Source organism: Lepidochelys olivacea (genome assembly GCF_965140295.1).
Source record: "Lepidochelys olivacea isolate rLepOli2 genome assembly, chromosome: 6".
NCBI lineage: Eukaryota > Metazoa > Chordata > Testudines > Cheloniidae > Lepidochelys > Lepidochelys olivacea.
In genome coordinates this window covers 36,813,800-36,831,364 of record NC_140416.1, presented here as the reverse complement: position 1 = coordinate 36,831,364, position 17,565 = coordinate 36,813,800, and the positions used below count along the sequence as shown (strand labels likewise).

The 17,565-nt window shown below is 41.6% G+C and overlaps 1 protein-coding gene across 3 annotated transcripts in view; it reads left to right on the top strand.

Annotated features, from left to right (window-relative positions):
* Positions 1–5,002, top strand: part of QSER1 (glutamine and serine rich 1) — an 85,333-nt gene extending 80,331 nt beyond the window's left edge. For all 3 annotated transcript variants that reach the window (XM_084631096.1, XM_084631097.1, XM_084631098.1), the window contains one exon: positions 939–5,002. In XM_084631096.1, the coding sequence (XP_084487222.1) occupies positions 939–1,079 (141 nt within the window). In that variant the 3' untranslated portion in view covers positions 1,080–5,002. The remainder of the gene's footprint in view (positions 1–938) is intronic.
* Positions 5,003–17,565: the final 12,563 nt, after the last annotated feature.

Sequence of the window (17,565 nt, the reverse complement as noted above, 5' to 3'; positions counted from 1 at the left end):
GGCATGAGGATTGTGCTCTGTGGATGAGAGGCACCTTGAGAGGCTCACGAGGTTTGAATAGGGATGCTGGAAGATAGACTGTATGGGACTTTGGGAGACGCAGGGTGTTTTAGCAGACGTGGGGGATCTGGAGGCAAAAGTCTTTGAGGCGGGGAAAGGAGAGCCTGAGATTGGGGTGTCTGTGGTTGTGCTGAGAGTCGGGGATAAGAGGTATCCTATTGCCTCTGCATAAGGCATTGGCATATCAAGATTTCCCTATGATATTTCTTCCTCAGTGAACAGAGGCCACAACTACCAATAGAGCCCTTAGGTGCCAGTGCCTGGATGCAAATGCACTGAGTTCCTTACACACATGCACACACTCTCATACGCGCCCAGGCCATGTACAGCCTTCGTTCCACCTCCAAACACACTAATAACTCACCACTCAGTTCTGCAAGCCCACTATTCAGCAGCACTGTGGGGACCTCTGAGAGTAGCTGCCTAATGCTCATAGTATTTCTATCTTGTAACAAGGTAAAAGGGAGAGAGGGAGGGAAAAAAGCATAGTACGAAGGGAGCATGGAAGGAAGTCAGGCTTGCACTAGATTGGGTCTGCAGCAAGAGAAGTGGAACTCAATTCTGATGGTTCATGAAACCCTGGACAATAAGGATGCAAGGGTTGGTGAGGACTTAACTATTGATATCCTGCCTCTTTTATAGATGTGTTTATGTTATGTACACTGGAGTATTTTTAACTGGTTTTTAACACATTTTTGGGGGGAATATATAATAGTTTAGACTTAATAGACGGCCCTGGACAAATAAAGCTTGGCTAAGAATTCCTGCCACTTTGCATACATTAGCATAGGGATCAAGGGAGGGTTTAAGAGCTGCATGCTACATTTTAAATGAGTAACAGAGGCAGGCTAATATTTTTTTTTCTCTCTCTTAAATAGATTTCTTCTGTTCAGAAAAAGAGCGCAGATCTAGGACAGGAGGAGATTGTTCAGCTGTGCATGAAAAATATAAAATGGGTGGAGGATCTTTTTGAAAAGTTTGGTGAACTTTTGAATCATGTACAGCAGAAGTGTTCATAACAAACTATCTTCAGAATCTCACATTTTTTCTACAGCACTAACCTGATGGAAAAGAAAGCTCAGAGAAAGGCTCTGATTCTCTTACAATACCAGACTACGTTCTTATTCATAGGCATTTTATTTCTCTTATGGAACTTTGTACTTTGGCTCCTACTAAGGAAAAGTGATGCTGCCAAGAAAATGAGTCTTTTAGAGATGGATGTAAACATAAACATCACCACATTTTAACCTGAATAATGATTTTTCTATTTTGTAAACTATTGGGTAACTTAGTTTTATTTTCAGAAATGTTTTTGACAAATGATAAAGCATGCACTAAGTATAATTTTTTCTTTACTGCTATAGAGATAATAACACTTAAAATACTATGGCTATTTCCGACTCTGGTGAACACCAAAAAGAGTCAGGGCTGGGGTAAACTAATATTTGCATTTCTGTCTGGCCATGAAATTTAGAGTATTATGCATTTTGTAAACAGAGCTGGTGTGACATCAAATTCTGTATACAAATATTGCCATCATAAAATTCAGAAATGTCATTATGCTTTATGGACTCCTTTTACTATTATCATGTTCAGGAGACTGAACATGGAGTTGGTGCAATCCTATGACTGCTTTTTGTGTCAAATTATATTGTAATGAAAGACAATGACCTTAACTATTTTCCCTGTTTTGAAGAAAAATATTTTCCTTTATACTGTATTTTTTGTTTTTTCTTTTGGAAAAAAAATTCAATTGTACATTTTATCTCACTGATAGTTGTATTTTTCACAGAGAAAATATTGTGGTTAAAGTTGTTTCATGTATCTTTGTAATACACTTTACATTGTTTTCAGTAAATCTTATTCATTTATATGTTGATTTCATATTGTAAACTATATATCTTGAGGTAACCCTTTTTGTTTATACAGGTTTTCTTCAGTGTTAACCAGAATAATGCATAATAGACTAGTTTTGCTTTAAGTGTAGTTGTGTTAGACACTGCAGTTATTTTCTCATACGTGAAAATAAATTTCTTACTAAACTAGCCCCTGATTAACTGAGAGTTTAAATGAAAAGCTACTACACTTTATTTTCTGGTCAACAAAGATTTATGATTGTGAATAGACTATATGCAGTGTTAAACACAGCTTACATAGTTGTTTTTACAACTGGCAGTGGCAGAGTTATTCTCTTTTTGGTGCCTTTTAGATCTTCAGACATACTTTTGTAGCATCCCTCCCATCCAGTTTCTTAACAGTTAGTAGTGCCACTAGTCCCACTCAGACAACGAATGTAATAGGCTCAAAACAGGAGAACATTTTCTTTAAGTTTGCCAACAGAATGCCTTACTTTCAGTCATTCAAACCGTATACGTGCCGGGGCCCAAAAGAAATAGACATGTCATTCTTTCCTCAGATAATGTTTTTTTGTTTTGTTTTTTAATTCTTTTATCCTTTAACTGCCACTTAGTGCCTTAATTTCAACCAGGAAACAGGGTGCACCATTCATTGGCCAAATAGGACATGCTTGTATACAATGTGGTTTGTTTTCCAGTTTTCTGTTTTGGTCCTATTTAGCTGCTAATATATTCAGTAGACCTTAGAATTGTAAAGAATATAATGAAGAGATATGAAAATGAAATGATATCCTCTTGATTAATCAAATTAGGGTTTCAAAAATCAAAATGTTTGTCATTTTAACTGATAGAGTTAGATCCTTGTTAAGTTGGATGTTTGCCATGTTTCCAAAGGTTTCATCTTGTTAAAAGCAATAATTCTCCTTAAGGTTTGTACCCACATTAGTATGAACAGACTGACTGAACAATGGAAGTCAGTAAATGCCCCTTGTGTACGTTAAAGCTTCTTCATACTGTACCTGCTTTAAAAAGGCAGTTTGTTTACCATGGCATGAGGTGCGTTGTGTTACTGCTATGCATACTATAATCACAGGGAGCAGTATGGATTTTGACTTAGGAGGTGTAGAATGTTAAGAAGCATCATGCAGGTAATTTGCTCTTTCAGTGAAAAGGAGGGAGTTGAGGTGTGATAGGGTAGGAGAGCTGCTATATTTCTCTCATGCAGTACTGAATCTGGAATGAACTGCTTCATCTCCCCCCCGATTTTGTAATTAAACTAATGAGGTGGTACCAATCAGCAATGTTACAAACATGAATAGTATTCATTTAAAATCTGTTAATTTAAATATGAACACTAAACTATATAGACATTTACCTAGAATATTCATTAATCTATCATTTAAAAATAAAAGCATGATAACATAGATTGAGCGAACAATATGGTTGGCTCTGGTTATACAGCAAAGTACTAGTCAGAACTTGTTAGCCACAGGTGCCTTCCTAATACACCCATAAAAAAAACAAATGGAAGACATTTCTACATTTTTAATTTTATATGTTTCTACTTTATGCTTCCTGTAGGAGCCTGAATGGAAGTTTTAAGAAACCAGTCATTTCAGCCCAAGCCCCAGACTAAGCCCTCAGACTATTGGAAGCTAAGCAGTGGTTTATGGAGAAGCTGGTCTTTTCATAAAAGCAGGTACATTGAAAAGAAAAAGGGATGGCCAGTCATTCGCAGTGCTCTGCATTGCCATGGAGGGAGACCTGGCTTCAGTTCCAGCTCTGTTTCATTCCCAAGGCCAGTTGACAAAGCAATCTGCCTATAGAAGATAGGAAGCACCCTGCATTGCTCAAAAGCGACCACTCCAGACTATTAAAGAGCAATATAAAGGAGCTCCATGTCATCCTGTCCTTGGCTAGAAAGATGGTGGTTGAGTTACTAGGCCATCAAGCTAGGATGAATTAAAAATGTGGGACTCTTAGGAATGTGAAGGACCATTCAGGCGAAATAAAACTTAGTCAATGGGAATTGAAGAGGGATTTTCATACTGAAGCAAATTTAGAAGAAATGTCCATGTACAAATTACTTTTTTTGCACAAATATCTTGCTTTGTTTTGTTGTGTGGCAATTTCAGATAACTGGTGGGTAAGAGTTAATTCTGCACCCACACCCCAATGTCCTTTCCTCCTTGATCCTGCAGTAGGGTCCAAGTCCTTTAACTTCTGTTGCCAATGAAAATTCAAGCATTTACTTGACTGCAGGAACAAATTGGAAGAGAAGATGCACTAGGAAGAAACAAACCCCTATATAGACATTTCGTTAGTTAGCAAGTAGAGAAACTAATGAAATCAAATCCATGGTAAATTATTTAGGTTTTAATTTGTTCCCATTCCTCCCCCAACCAGTATGGCATCCCCTCTCTATTGTTTTTGTTTTAATTAAAGCATAGTATTTCTGTAAAGGCAGGGTGCTCTCCAAGCTGCTACTTCCAAAGTTTTGCTAGTGAAAATCAGTGAAACCGTTGGGTTGAAAAATTGTCTCTGAAAACCTCTACGGGCTTTAGGGCCTCTAGATTCTTATCACCTCTGTCATATTTAATATATTGTTTAAATGATATACTTTTAGAAAAGGAAAATCTTCCAGTCTGTCTTCCAGTAAATGCTTTCTGTAGGGAAAATATATTTTAAATATTAAATATTTAAAGCAAATGTAAAACAAAACAAGCTAAAAATATCATCACAAGATGTCAGTGTGCAATCACTTCTGATTTTTGTTGGTAGCACTTGACATTTGGTTTCACCCCGTATCACACACCTGTGCATTATTATACAATGCACACCTTAACATATCTTACTGTTGAAGTTAATGTTAACATGTCATTGTTAACAAATGCATGTTTCTGTATATCTCCTCTACATATAGCAAAAATTAGGTTAGGACTAAGACACCTTATGCATTTTTAGTCCAGATTTTCAGGTGGTCCATAATACAATGTATGGAAATGTGAATAAGGACACAATTTTGTACCATTCATTTGATGTTATTAACTAAATCCATTAAAATGAAAACACTTTTTAAACAAAAAGTCATAATGTTCAGTGATTTATTATTAAAACATCAAAACTTGAAAAGCTAGACTGCCGAGAATATTGGCATGTTTGAGGCATAATGCTTTCTGATCTCTCACTTAATATGAAGAAGTCTCTGTAACTGATCTAGTGTGTTTCATCATACTCTTTTGTTCAGACACATGCTATCATGTTTAACTCTTTTTAATTTTGTTTAATTTGTGTCTGGTTTCCAAATGTTTTAAATCTACTTCCACTGTAGAACTACCAGCAAGGCAGTCCCTGAACAGATGTAAAATAAGGAGATAAAAGGTTTTGGACATTGGTAAAATGGGGAGAATATATCCTTTTTGTACAGAGTGGATAACTGTACAAAGTTTTACAAATATGTCATGCCTACAGAAAGATATTGCTAGGGATTTGGTTGTCTAGTTATGGTAAAACATCATGTTTTAAACCCAAATCATCTCCCATGCATATTATTTCCATACAGGGGACTGGAAGGCCCACAAGTTTTGAATCTTTGGTCAGGAACCATGGTCTGTCCTTCTCCCAACTCCCTGTGAGCAGAAATGGGTGGTTGTTGAGAGATCTACTGGAGGCCTGGGACATCTTTGTGAAGGCCATATGCATCTGCACTGCTTCCCAACCCTGTGCAGCACAAGTCCTGCAAGACCCACACTTCCATGGAGGCCTCAACAGCTGTTGTCCTCCAAACCCCCTTGGGGAGTGGGTGAGGAGGGCTTCATATTGCAAAGGAGGGATGCTAATATTTTAATTCTGCATTCAAATGTAATGAAGCTATATTTTACAAAGGAACTTTTAAGAATGAAGGCGTAATGAGCCAGATGTGTACAACTCTCTTAAGAGAAAAGAACAATAGGGATGCAGCTCTCACTGTCAATAGTTGTGCACAATAGGTGAATAATTCAAGCTTTCAGAGAACATATTTTCCACTGGGAATTCTCCCTCACTTGGGTATCATAACAGATCTTTTATTCCTTTCCGGAGAACAGAAGAGCAGAACAAAATTTCTTAAGGCTTCTTACACAGTTTGATTTCTTATAACAGCAAAATGATGAATACAGAGAGCAAGCAACTGAGAGAGAAGAAAAATAAAAGGTGAGTCAGGAAGAACAACAAACACAGACTCCTCAGAGCCATCAAAAAAATCTTAAGGAAAAATCTAAACCATAAATTTTTTTAAAAAAACAACCACCTACTATGAGAAGCAGGGTTGGTTTGTTTTTAATGTGGACATTAAGGTGTGTTGGATCATTACTTTGAACGATGAGGGTGCTTTTCATACTTGTCAACTGAGGATTTGTTGGTTTTGAAGTGTGAGTTGCAAGAGTTTTAGGAGAATGCCGTATAAATGGATCGGTCTAAGAAAATATGGAATTTAAAAAACAACTTTGTAATAAATGTCAACACATATGAAAAATACAAAAATTAACGCTTGCATATCAGTCTCATTTTAGAGATTACTGTGAAATGGAGATTGTATCAATATTCACCAATCTTCACCTAGGGATTATTCACGGTAAGTGTTTGTACAAATTTAATTAGGTATATCAGCAATTTATGACCATAAGGTAGCGTTGACTTACCTGCATGATCTGGTAGTTGGTGGACATTCACAATTAAGGACCTTCTCTTTCCCTCCACCCCCAATTTTATTCCCTTAGTGTTCGCGAGAGTGTAATGAGCTTCAGGATAAAATGGAAGAATATTTATTAGATTTACCTTTCTTTGATGTGTGTTGATTTTTTTGGATTTGTCTCTTTTCAATCCTGAAAATAACTTGGTTGCCAACATTTCTTCAGAGAGAAGCAAAGGTTTTTCAGTGCTACCCATTCTAGGTAGTTTAAATATGTATATATCATGTTATGTGCTAGAGATTCTGGTCCCTGCTCTGGCTGACTTGTGATGTTCAAGGGAGTGCACAGCCATCAGAAAGCCTGCTTATCTATTTACCTGGGAATTCCCCTTGCATAGATTGAATCCCTCTGTGCATTTTCTACATGGGTGGGGCACTCTGGTTTATCATCTATACTACTGAAAGCACTAGAGTAAGATCATTAAAGATCTTCTGGCTAAGTCTAAAGGCCTTCTTTCCAATCTCTTCCTCAACCTTTCTCTTACTTGAAATATACTTGATCATGTACTGAATGATCTCTCCTCCTTTTGGCTTCCAGGCATCCATATTCTCCTGTTTTTGCTTTTCATTCACTGATCGCTTCTTTACTGCCTATCTCTCATCCTTAAAGTCCAACTGCATGCCCAAGCTCAGCTTGCCAAAAACTGGATTTATCCTTTTCCCACTAAACTCTTCCCTGTTCCTGTCCTTTCCAGGCCTTAAACTCACAATGACTGTGTCATTCAACTGCTCTACCCTTAATCTCTTACATCTAAGTCTGTCACTAAATCCCATCAATTCTTATTGTATGTATCCAAAATCTATCCCTTTCTGTCTCCCCACCTCTTCCCATTCTTTTGTCCATGCCTTCATCTCTTGCCTTATGATTGATAATCGTAGTAAATATGATTCATAGATTCATAGATATTTAGGTCAGAAGGGACCATTATGATCATCTAGTCTGACCTCCTGCACAATGCAGGCCACAGAATTTCACCCACCACTCCTAAAAAAGACCTCACACCTATATCTGTGCTATTGAAGTCCTCAAATTGTAGTTTGAAGACCTCAAGGAGCAGAGAATCCTCCAGCAAGTGACCCATGCCCCATGCTACAGAGGAAGGCGAAAAACCTCCAGGGCCTTCCAATCTGCCCTGGAGGAAAATTCCTTCCCGACCCCAAATATGGCGATCAGCTAAACCCTGAGCATATGGGCAAGATTCATCAGCCAGATACTACAGAAAATTCTTTCCCGGGTAACTTGGATCTTACCCCATCTAAAAACCCATCACAGGCCATTGGGCCTATTTACCATGAATATTTAATTACCAAAACCATGTTATCCCATCATACCATCTCCTCCATAAACTTATCGAGTTTAATCTTAAAGCAAGATAGATCTTTTGCCCCCACTACTTCCCTCGGAAGGCTATTCCAAAACTTCACTCCTCTGATGGTTAGGGGTTCCATATTGCTGGGCTTTGTACAGTCATAGATAAGAGGAAATTCCTGTTCCAGAGGCTTATAGTCTAAAAACCTTGATTCCAGACTCCCTATCTTTCACCTCACTTCCCACCCCCCAGTCTAGTTAATGTGTTGCTATGAATCTTCTCTTCCTCTCTTGCTTGTATAACCATATCATTACTTTCTAGAGTCTCTCCCCTTTCCGTCTTCCCATCTCCTTGTGCATGCAAGACAAACTTGACCTCACCTTTTCCGGGAAGTTTCTGTAAAACAAGCTCACCTTTTGCACATTTGGACTTTCACCAGCCCAAAAGTCAGTGGGGCTCTACATGGATGTCTTAAAATTTCTGTAAACTCATACTGGTATCTCCTTAGTTAATTAAAAAAAAAAGGTCTGTCCTTTCTAAGAATTTCTGTGAACATTTCTATTTTTATCAGTTCAGCAGTTACATTTCACCCCAGATTTCCATTTAAAGGGCCAGTAAAAACTCATTACATCAGGGGAATGTGTTATAACATGGTTTGATTTTTATCTCTGTAGCAAGGACCAAATAGTGTTGTTGTTATCCCATGTTACAGAACCATGCTACTGCCTTGGGAAAACTAGGACCATGATACAATTAAGACAATTTAATTCACACATGACCAAGTCATTTTATAAATAACGTTTTAACAATGAACCTAGGTCCATTATGGATGTGAGTATATCTGGCAAACCATGCATTGAAATTTCTATTTAAAAATTACATGTTCAGTTAAATGCACATTTCTTAGAATTAGCAGTCCTATAGGAATGTGTGGATACTGTTGGTAATGTTAGATTTCAAATTCATAGACTTTGCAAATTTCCAGCCATTCATGCAATTAAAATCTCCACCATAACACAGTGAAATTAACTGCAAAAAATAAAAACTGGTTTTGTTTTTTAAATAAAAATTCTTGGGGCAGATTCTCAGCTGCTGTTAGTTGTCATAACTCCACTGAAGTCAATGAACTAAATTGTACTTTCCAAAGCAGAGTGCTTGTTGGGGTTGCATGAGTATAAATGAAGGCAGAATTTGGCCATTTCTCTTTCTTTAGTGCTCTCAGTGTACAAGTATTATGTTTATTAATATTATCTGCTTTTACTCTCATCCAGGCAACAATGAACCCCTTTAATATTCAATTTAATGCCTTACTAGAAAAGAGCTCTTTGTTTTCTGCACCACAAGTTGCCATTGTTCTATACTAAGCATTCCCACTGAAGTCAATGAGTGTTCCACATATGTAACATTGGCAGGCTAAATGAAGAATCTGGTTTGTTAGTTCATAGCTTAATGGTCTAAGCATCAGGTTTGAAATATCCGGACTCCCTGAAACCATGTGATCATATCCCAGCAGACTAGACTCGGCTCTTCAGCTTTGGAAGCTGAATATGTGTACTAGACCCAGTCCAGTGCCCGTTGTAGTCAGTGGGGATCTTTCAGTTGATTTCAGTGGGTGCAAGGTTAGTCTCATTGTATGCAGGTTTTTGGGTGAGACTTTACAAATGGAGACCCAGATTGCTCTGCATGAACATTAAAGATCCCATGGCACTTTTTCATGAGACAAAATATGCCTGTTTGTACTCGACCAACATTTCTCCTCCTTTGCATTCTGTATACCATTTGGTTGCAACACTCCGCCCCAGGAATAGCTGCATGTCAGAGATACTGCAGTTATTTAGGCCCCAGTCCTGAAAACTGATCTGCCCGTTTAGACCTTAACACCCAGTCCAAAAGTCAGTGGGGCTCTGCAGGGACGCAAAGGTCCGTCTGTATGGATCCAATTGCAGGACTGGGGCCATGCTTTGTAAAGTATTTTGAGAGTTCCCATGATGAACGGTGGTGTATAAGTGTAAATTTAGTTTTCATTAAGTTTTATTTTGACTTATAATTTGAGTGGCTCTCTGCAGCAGAGAGTACACCAAATCAAAACTGAAATAAATACACCAAATTCTGGGGCAGGATTTCCCCTTCCCCTACATTTCCCCTTTCCCCTTCCCCTACATTATAAGGTAACAAACATATTCATGTGATAGAAATAAAAAATACTGACCCTGTCCTCCATGTAATATATTATTACAGAATGAAAATTTACCTGATATGTTTTATGTATTTAATCCATTGTTCTTGTTTTCTGAACCTGGAAACTGATCAGTGCTTAGTTAATATTTTTCTGTTCTATTTGCTGATTTAATGACACTTTTGCCCAAGCTGGGCAAAGCTTGTGGAGAGAATACAAAGCTACTTTCAGAGAAGTGTACCATATGGATTGTTCTAGAAGGCTTTTCCTGTGTAATCAGTGAGGGGATGGGGAGGTTGCATATGGTGACAGTGCAGTGCCCACCAAGGGCTTTACAGTTGTCATTATCCTGCTCATAGGACACTTGAAATTTCACTGTAACAGCAGGCATAAAACCCCAGTCCTCTTGCTCCAAAAACATAGGTTCCTGTTACTTGAGCTTAAGGAATATCTCTGTTAGCAGCATAGCGCCTGAGAGACACAGGTCTGATTCTACCCAATTCAGGGCAGTAGTCCACATACATACTCCCTAGTTCTCTGCAATACCATGTAGAGAGGCCTGGCTCTGAACTGGGAGACTTGCAAAATCCCTGCAGGATATACAGTAATTGAGAGCATGCTTTTAGACAACTCACATGTTACTATTTTACATCCTACCTGCCACAATGGATGTGTCTTCACAAAACAGTTAGCTTGAACTTAGGTGTTACCCCCTAACTTGACTCCAGTCCACACACAAAAATCTCTAGATTGAGTTAAATGGTGCTTTAAACTCAAGATGGCTGGCCCATAGTTGCTGGGGGCTGAAGCTGGAGAACTGTTGATGCTCAAGCATCAGTAGAGATACAAAAAGAAAAGGAGTACTTGTGGCACCTTAGAGACTAACCAATTTATGTGAGCATAAGCTTTCGTGAGCTACAGCTCACTTCATCGGATACAGCAACTCTAGTTACAAAAAATTTATCAACAACTAATCCAGTCCCTCTATGCTGCTAAGCCAATCATTCTGTTACTGCAATGTTATTTTGAAGTGTGGTTGCTCTCCTTCAAGCTAGCTCTAGTGCAGTAAGAGGAAGTTATTTACCGTATAGTAACTAGAGGTTGTCTGGCTATGCCGAAAGAATGACAGGAAACATTAGATATGGGTTTAATCAGGCTGCAACTTTATTATTAGACAGATGTCTGGGAATAACCCAGTGAATAAAATGTGTGCAGTGCAGGTGCAAAATGTACGTCCCTCCAGCAGATTCCCTGCTGGGACCTTACCAATTCCAGCCAATTAGGGGGCGGGGGGGGGTCTTCCATAGCTCTCTCTCTCTCTCCTCTCCCCCCCCTCCCCCATTTATCCAGGTCTCTCCAGCAATTCCCTTGCCGGGATCTTACCACTTTCAGCCAATTCTGGGGGAGGGGGCTTTTACCAGCTCCCTCCCCCACTTTTCATCCAGATCCCTCCAGCAATTTCCTTGCCAGGACCTTACCGACCATGCCCCTTCGTAGGAGGGGGTTATGGTGAACTATGATGATGGGGGGTTGGCTCCCTTCTGTACCAGTCATAGGAGTCCCCAGCTGCCCCTGGCTTGCTCAATTACCAAGCACCTCTCCTTAATTCCTTTTCCAAGCCATTTTTTTCGTTCTTTTTGTGTCTTAATTTATGGAGTACCTGCACTGAACATCCGCTATGCACTTAAATAAAGAGTTGCGACATATGGCCTACTGCCCGTCATTCTATGCATGAACAGAGCCTACCTGAACCTGCTGCAAGGAAGGCAAAAAAAAACCCATTTTACCTGGCCAATATGGTGGTATGGGAAAAATTCCTTCCCAGCCCCCATTAGTGGGGCAGCTAGTGTAATGCCCACAGCAGATATAGCTAAATACCCAGCATATTTGTGACCTAATTAGGGAGGGAGAGCGGAGAGCCTCTTCTGAGTGAAGAGGGGAGGGGCCAGGCCCAGCTGACCTTTTTAAACCCTTCATTCCAGGTGGTGAGTCATCCACCACACTGACAGCTTTTTCAGCAGCTTTACGTTTCCCCTCTTCCCCCAAGCCAGAAAGCATTGCCTTCTTTTCCCAGCCAGCCAGCCAAACTCCTCCCTGCTTAAGTGCAGGGTGGCGATACTTCGAGATGTGTGGTTCCTATCTGTATTCCACTGTGGCTGTGCACACGCACTCCTGTGTGCCCAGAGTAAGAGAATTCTTGCAATTCTGTTAGTCCACATGCGAGACTTGCCTTCCTTGTGCTGTCAAATGAAGGCAGAAAGGGCGGAGCGCACCAATCGCCTCTTCAGTTTCTTCTCTACTGTGAATCCAGTAGTGGAATACAGATTGGGACCACACATCTCGAAGAACCTCCAGTTACTCTAAACTAAGTAACTATCTCTTTCTTCTTTGAGTGCTGGTCCTAATAAGAATTCCACTGTGGGTGTTTGGCAAGCAGTACGCAAGTAGGAGGAGGGTACAAGGATGCAGATTGTGCCCTCGATAAATACCAGGGAGGGAGAGGAGTTATTTAAGTTAAGCCACCAACATTAGTACAAGAACAAATGGATATCAACTGGTCATTAACAGGTTTAGGCTTGAAATTAGATGAAGGTTTCTAACCATCAGAGGAATGATTTTCAGCAACAGAAACTGGTTTCAAGACTGAGCTTGAGGGGTTTATGGAGGGTATGGTTTGATGAGATCGCCTACAATGGCATGTGATCCATCTGTGATTGCTAATAGCAAATATTCCCAGAGATGAGACACTAGATGGGGAGGGCTCTAAGGGTACGTCTACACCGGCAGAGTTACAGCGCCGGCAGTTACAGCGCCGCTCAGAGAGCGCTGAAGGGAAACGGCTGTTGTGTGTTCACACTGTCAGCTGCCTGCGCAATAGCGTGCTCACACTTGCAGCACTTGCAGCGGTATTCGGAGCGATGCATTCTGGGCAGCTATCCCACAGAGCACCTCTTCCTCTTCTGCCGCTAAGCATTGTGGGAAGGCGGAGGGGTCATGGGGCATCCTGGGTCCTGTCCCAATGCCTCATAATGCATTGCTTCGCATCCCAGCAATCCCTGTGCTTACGTCCGCATTTGGCGCCATCTTTCAACAGTTTATGTTCCATGCACTCTGCATCTTCGGTCTGCAGGAATGGATCCCGAACTGTTGACCAGTATGCTGCTCGCTCTGACTAACACATCATGAGTGGCAGTGGAGTTATTCCTTAAACTACAAAGGCAAGAGGAGTGCGACATTGATCTCGCCACACGTACTAGCTACGACAAGAGCTTGTGGCATTCATGAATGTGCTGATTACAGTGGAACACTGCTTTTGGGCTCAGAAAACAAGCACTGAGTGGTGGGATCACATCGTGATGCATGTCTAGGATGACGAGCAGTGGCTGCAGAACTTTTGGATGAGGAGAGCCACATTCATGGGTCTGTGTGATGAGCTCGCCCCAGCCCTGCGGGGCAAGGACATGAGAATGAGAGCTGCCCTGCCATTGGAAAAGCACGTGGCAATTGCACTGTGGAAGCTGGCTACTCCAGACTGTTACTGATCAGTCATTAACCAGTTCGGAGTGGGAAACTCAACTGTTGGACTCATGTTGATGGAAGTGTGCAGGGCCGTTAATCACATCCTGCTCTGAAAGATCGGGACTCTGGGCAACGTGCATGACATTGTGGATGGCTTTGCACAAATGGGCTTCCCTAAGTGTGGAGGGGCAATAGATGGCACGCACATTCCAATTCTGGCACCAGACCACCTAGCCACCGAGTACATTAATTGGAAGGGGTATTTCTCAGTGGTTCTCCAGGCCCTTGTGGATCACTGTGGGCATTTCACAGACATTAGCGCAGGCTGGTCCAGAAAGGTGCATGACACTGGCCTGTTCAGGAAGCTGCAAGCAGGGACTTTCTTCCCGGACCAAAAGATCACTGTAAGGGGAAGTGGAAATGCACATTGTGATCCTGGGAGACCCTGCTTATCCCTTAATGCCATGGCTTATGAAGCCATACACAGGGCACCTTGACAGCAGCAAGGAGCGGTTCAACAACAGTGAGCAAGTGCAGAATGGCTATTGAGTTTGCTTTTGGCCATTTAAAGGCCCGCTGGTGCTGCCTATATGAGAAGCTGGACCTGGCTGATGACAATATTCCTATGCTTATAGCGGTGTGCTGTACACTCCATAATATTTGTGAAGGGAAGGGTGAAAGCTTTACGCAGGGCTGGACCACTAAGGCTCAGTGCCTGGAGGCTGAATTTCAACAGCCAGAGACCAGGGCTATTAGAGGGCGCAGCATGGGGCCATAAGGATCAGGGATGCCTTGAGGCAGCAATTTGAAGCTGAAAGCCACTAATATTTGTTGCTATGCTCGGGACTGCAGCGCTTATAATGCTAGGAGGTGATTGTGATTGGTGCAGACGATGCAATATGAAGGTTTAAGATAATTGTTGCTTTGCAGGACTCTGTTTGCTTTCAATTAATAGAATAAAGATTGCTTTCAAACCAACACAATTCTTTTATTAAAAAACAACAACCAGAGGAGAGAGTCAAACAAAAAAACATATCAGCACTGAGGAGGATGAGGGAAGGGAAGGTCCCAGGCGGAGGTGGGGTCCCAAGACAGTTAAAGATTTGTGTATGTCCAGGGATCATATCCAACCTTCTCCTTTGGAGTACAGTGCAGTGGGTGCTGAACTTCAGCAGGGCTAAACTGCAGAGCGATGAGTGTTGAGTGCAATGGGTAGTGGGAGTCCGCAGTGCTGGACTGTGATGGGGGAGGAGTGGAATGCAGCGGGTACAGACTGGAGCCAGGAGGTTGATAAGAGTGTGTTGGTGGTATGTGTGGGACGCATGGGAAAGAGTTTTGCGACAGCAGCTGCAGGGAAGGGTGGGCACGGAGCTGCTCAGTTTGCAGTGCTAGTAGCACCTTGAGCGTGTCCGCTTGGCGCTCCATAATGTTTAAGAGCCGCTCTGCAGCTTCATTCTGGTGGGCTGCGTTCTCCTTTCTGTCCCTCTTCTTGCTGTCCCACCACTCCTTCAATTCCTGTTTTTCAGCCACGGAGTGCATCCGAATGTTACGCAGAAAGTCCTCCTCAGTTCTTCATGGCTGCTTTCTAATTCTGTACAGCCGGCGATAACAAAGAGGGAGGCTGGGCTGCCAAGGTCATCTCTGTGAAGCCAAAACACAACATCTTTCAGAAACAATATTGTTTGCAACACACAGAACACTGATTCAGTGATTTTAAAACACAGCCACTATTCACATACCTGTCACTAACTGGCTGACCCCAGGCCCCTAGTTCTTGTATTACGAGAAAGAGTAAATAACACTTACTTATTTACTTTCTCCACACCAGTCATGATTTCATAGACCTCTATCATATCCCCCTTAGTCATCTCTTTTCCAAGCTGAAAAGTCCCAGTTTTATTAATATCTCCTCATACGGAAGCTGTTCCATACCCCTAATAATTTTTGTTGTCTTCTCTGTGCCTTTTCCAATTCCAATATATCTTTTTTGAGATGGGGTAATTAGATCTGTACGCCATATTCAAGATGTGGGAGTACCATGGATTTATATAGAGGCAACACGATATTTTCTGTCTTATTATCTGTCCCTTTCCTAATGAGTCCCAACATTCTGTTTGCTTTTTTGACTGCTGCTGGACAGTGAGTGGATGTTTTCATAGAACTATCTACAATGACTCCAATATCTCTCCTTCTTGAGTGGTAACAGCTAATTTAGACCCCATCATTTTGTATGTATGAGGAATAACCAACGGTCCCTAAGGTAAATGTTGAGGTGGAGATTGGTATCAGAATGCTCTGGATCTCCAGTTTGGACTAATAGATTTTGGAGGAGGAAGTGATGGCTCCTCTGGACGTTCAGATTGTCCAGAGGAAGAGAAGTAAGGGTCCGGATCCAACAGTGGTACTGACGGTTCTGATGAAAGAAAGGCGTAGATGAAATAGGAGACAGGTTTCTGTCAAAGGTAACACCATTTCCTGATGGAGTCACAATCTGCCTAGTGAGAGAAGGTCCCAATGAGAGGATAAACTGAGACTCAGGAAGAGCAAAGATGTCCTTCGGTGTATAAGTGTATAAGCCTGGAATGTAAGGTGTCCAATTCATTTGTGTTGATGGGGTCGGAGGAAGGAGGCTCCATGTGGCCAGAGTGTGGGACAGTGATGGTACCGTCAGTTGTAGAAGCTCTGACCATGCCAGAACTGATGGATCCTGACTTTGTGACTTGGATGGTACTAGTGAAGTGGGTGTCGCTGATACAGGGTCCGGTACAGGTAGAGCCCTGGGTTTATGAGCTTTATAATCATGGCCGTGGGACTTAAGACTTACTAAGTCTTGAGGGGTTGAACGTGCAGATTTGCTTGATTTATGCAGAGTTGTGGTGGACATCTTCGAAGCAGTCTTAGAGGAAGACCTGCTCATGCTTGTGTGAGCATTCTCTGCCTTCCTGACAAGACGCTGATGGGGGGTCATCTATAGTTATGGATTTCCCTGAAACAGAGTTGGACTTTGTGTCAATTCAGGCCGATGCATGGGGAAGACCATCAGCCTGGATCCAGCTACAGCCTCATGTCTTCTCCATCAGATGTTTTCTAAACTGGAGTTCCCTTGCCTCATGGGAACAGCTACGGAAAGAACAGCAGATATTACACCTTGCTGCAATGGGTGCCTCTCTCAGACAGTACAAACAGTGCCGGAGGTTGTCACTGACCAAGAGGGAATGGAGGCAGGATGCACAGTTTTTGAAGCCCAGAGTTCTGGGCATAGTCCAATACCCGTAACTGAGTACAGGGGGCAGGGAGTCTCCGAGGTGGGGAATCCATCGAACTAGAAAATTCCACTAAAAGCTATACAACTACTAACAACTTAGTAACTACAAAGAACTGTATACAAAGGGCACTATGCAAACTTTGAAATATTTACAGATGGAATTAGTGGAAGGAAAGCTCCAGACCCTGGAGGTTCCAACCCAGGCTATGCAGCAGTAAGAAGGAACTGGAGAGGTGGTCGGTCTGCTCCCTCCTTTATGCCTTTGGTTGAAAGTACGATGAAGGCAATGGCTCATGTGCAGATCAACAGACACTGCTTGCAAGAAGAAAAGGAGTACTTGTGGCACCTTAGAGACTAACCAATTTATTTGAGCATAAGCTTTCGTGAGCTATAGCTCACTTCATCGGATGCATACTGTGGAAACTGCAAGAATTCTCCAACTCTGGGCATGTGGACCACTTACACACACTCTCACAGTGGAATATGCCTAGGGACCAGCACTTGAGGAAGAACTTCGGTCGGTATACTAACTTGAGCTAGTTGTTGCTATAAAGACAAGCCCAGAATGATTCGCATTTGTGTTTGAGCCAGAACGTAAATCATATATGAATCTGATTTTTCTCTAGCACTCTTATTATGTGTACATATTT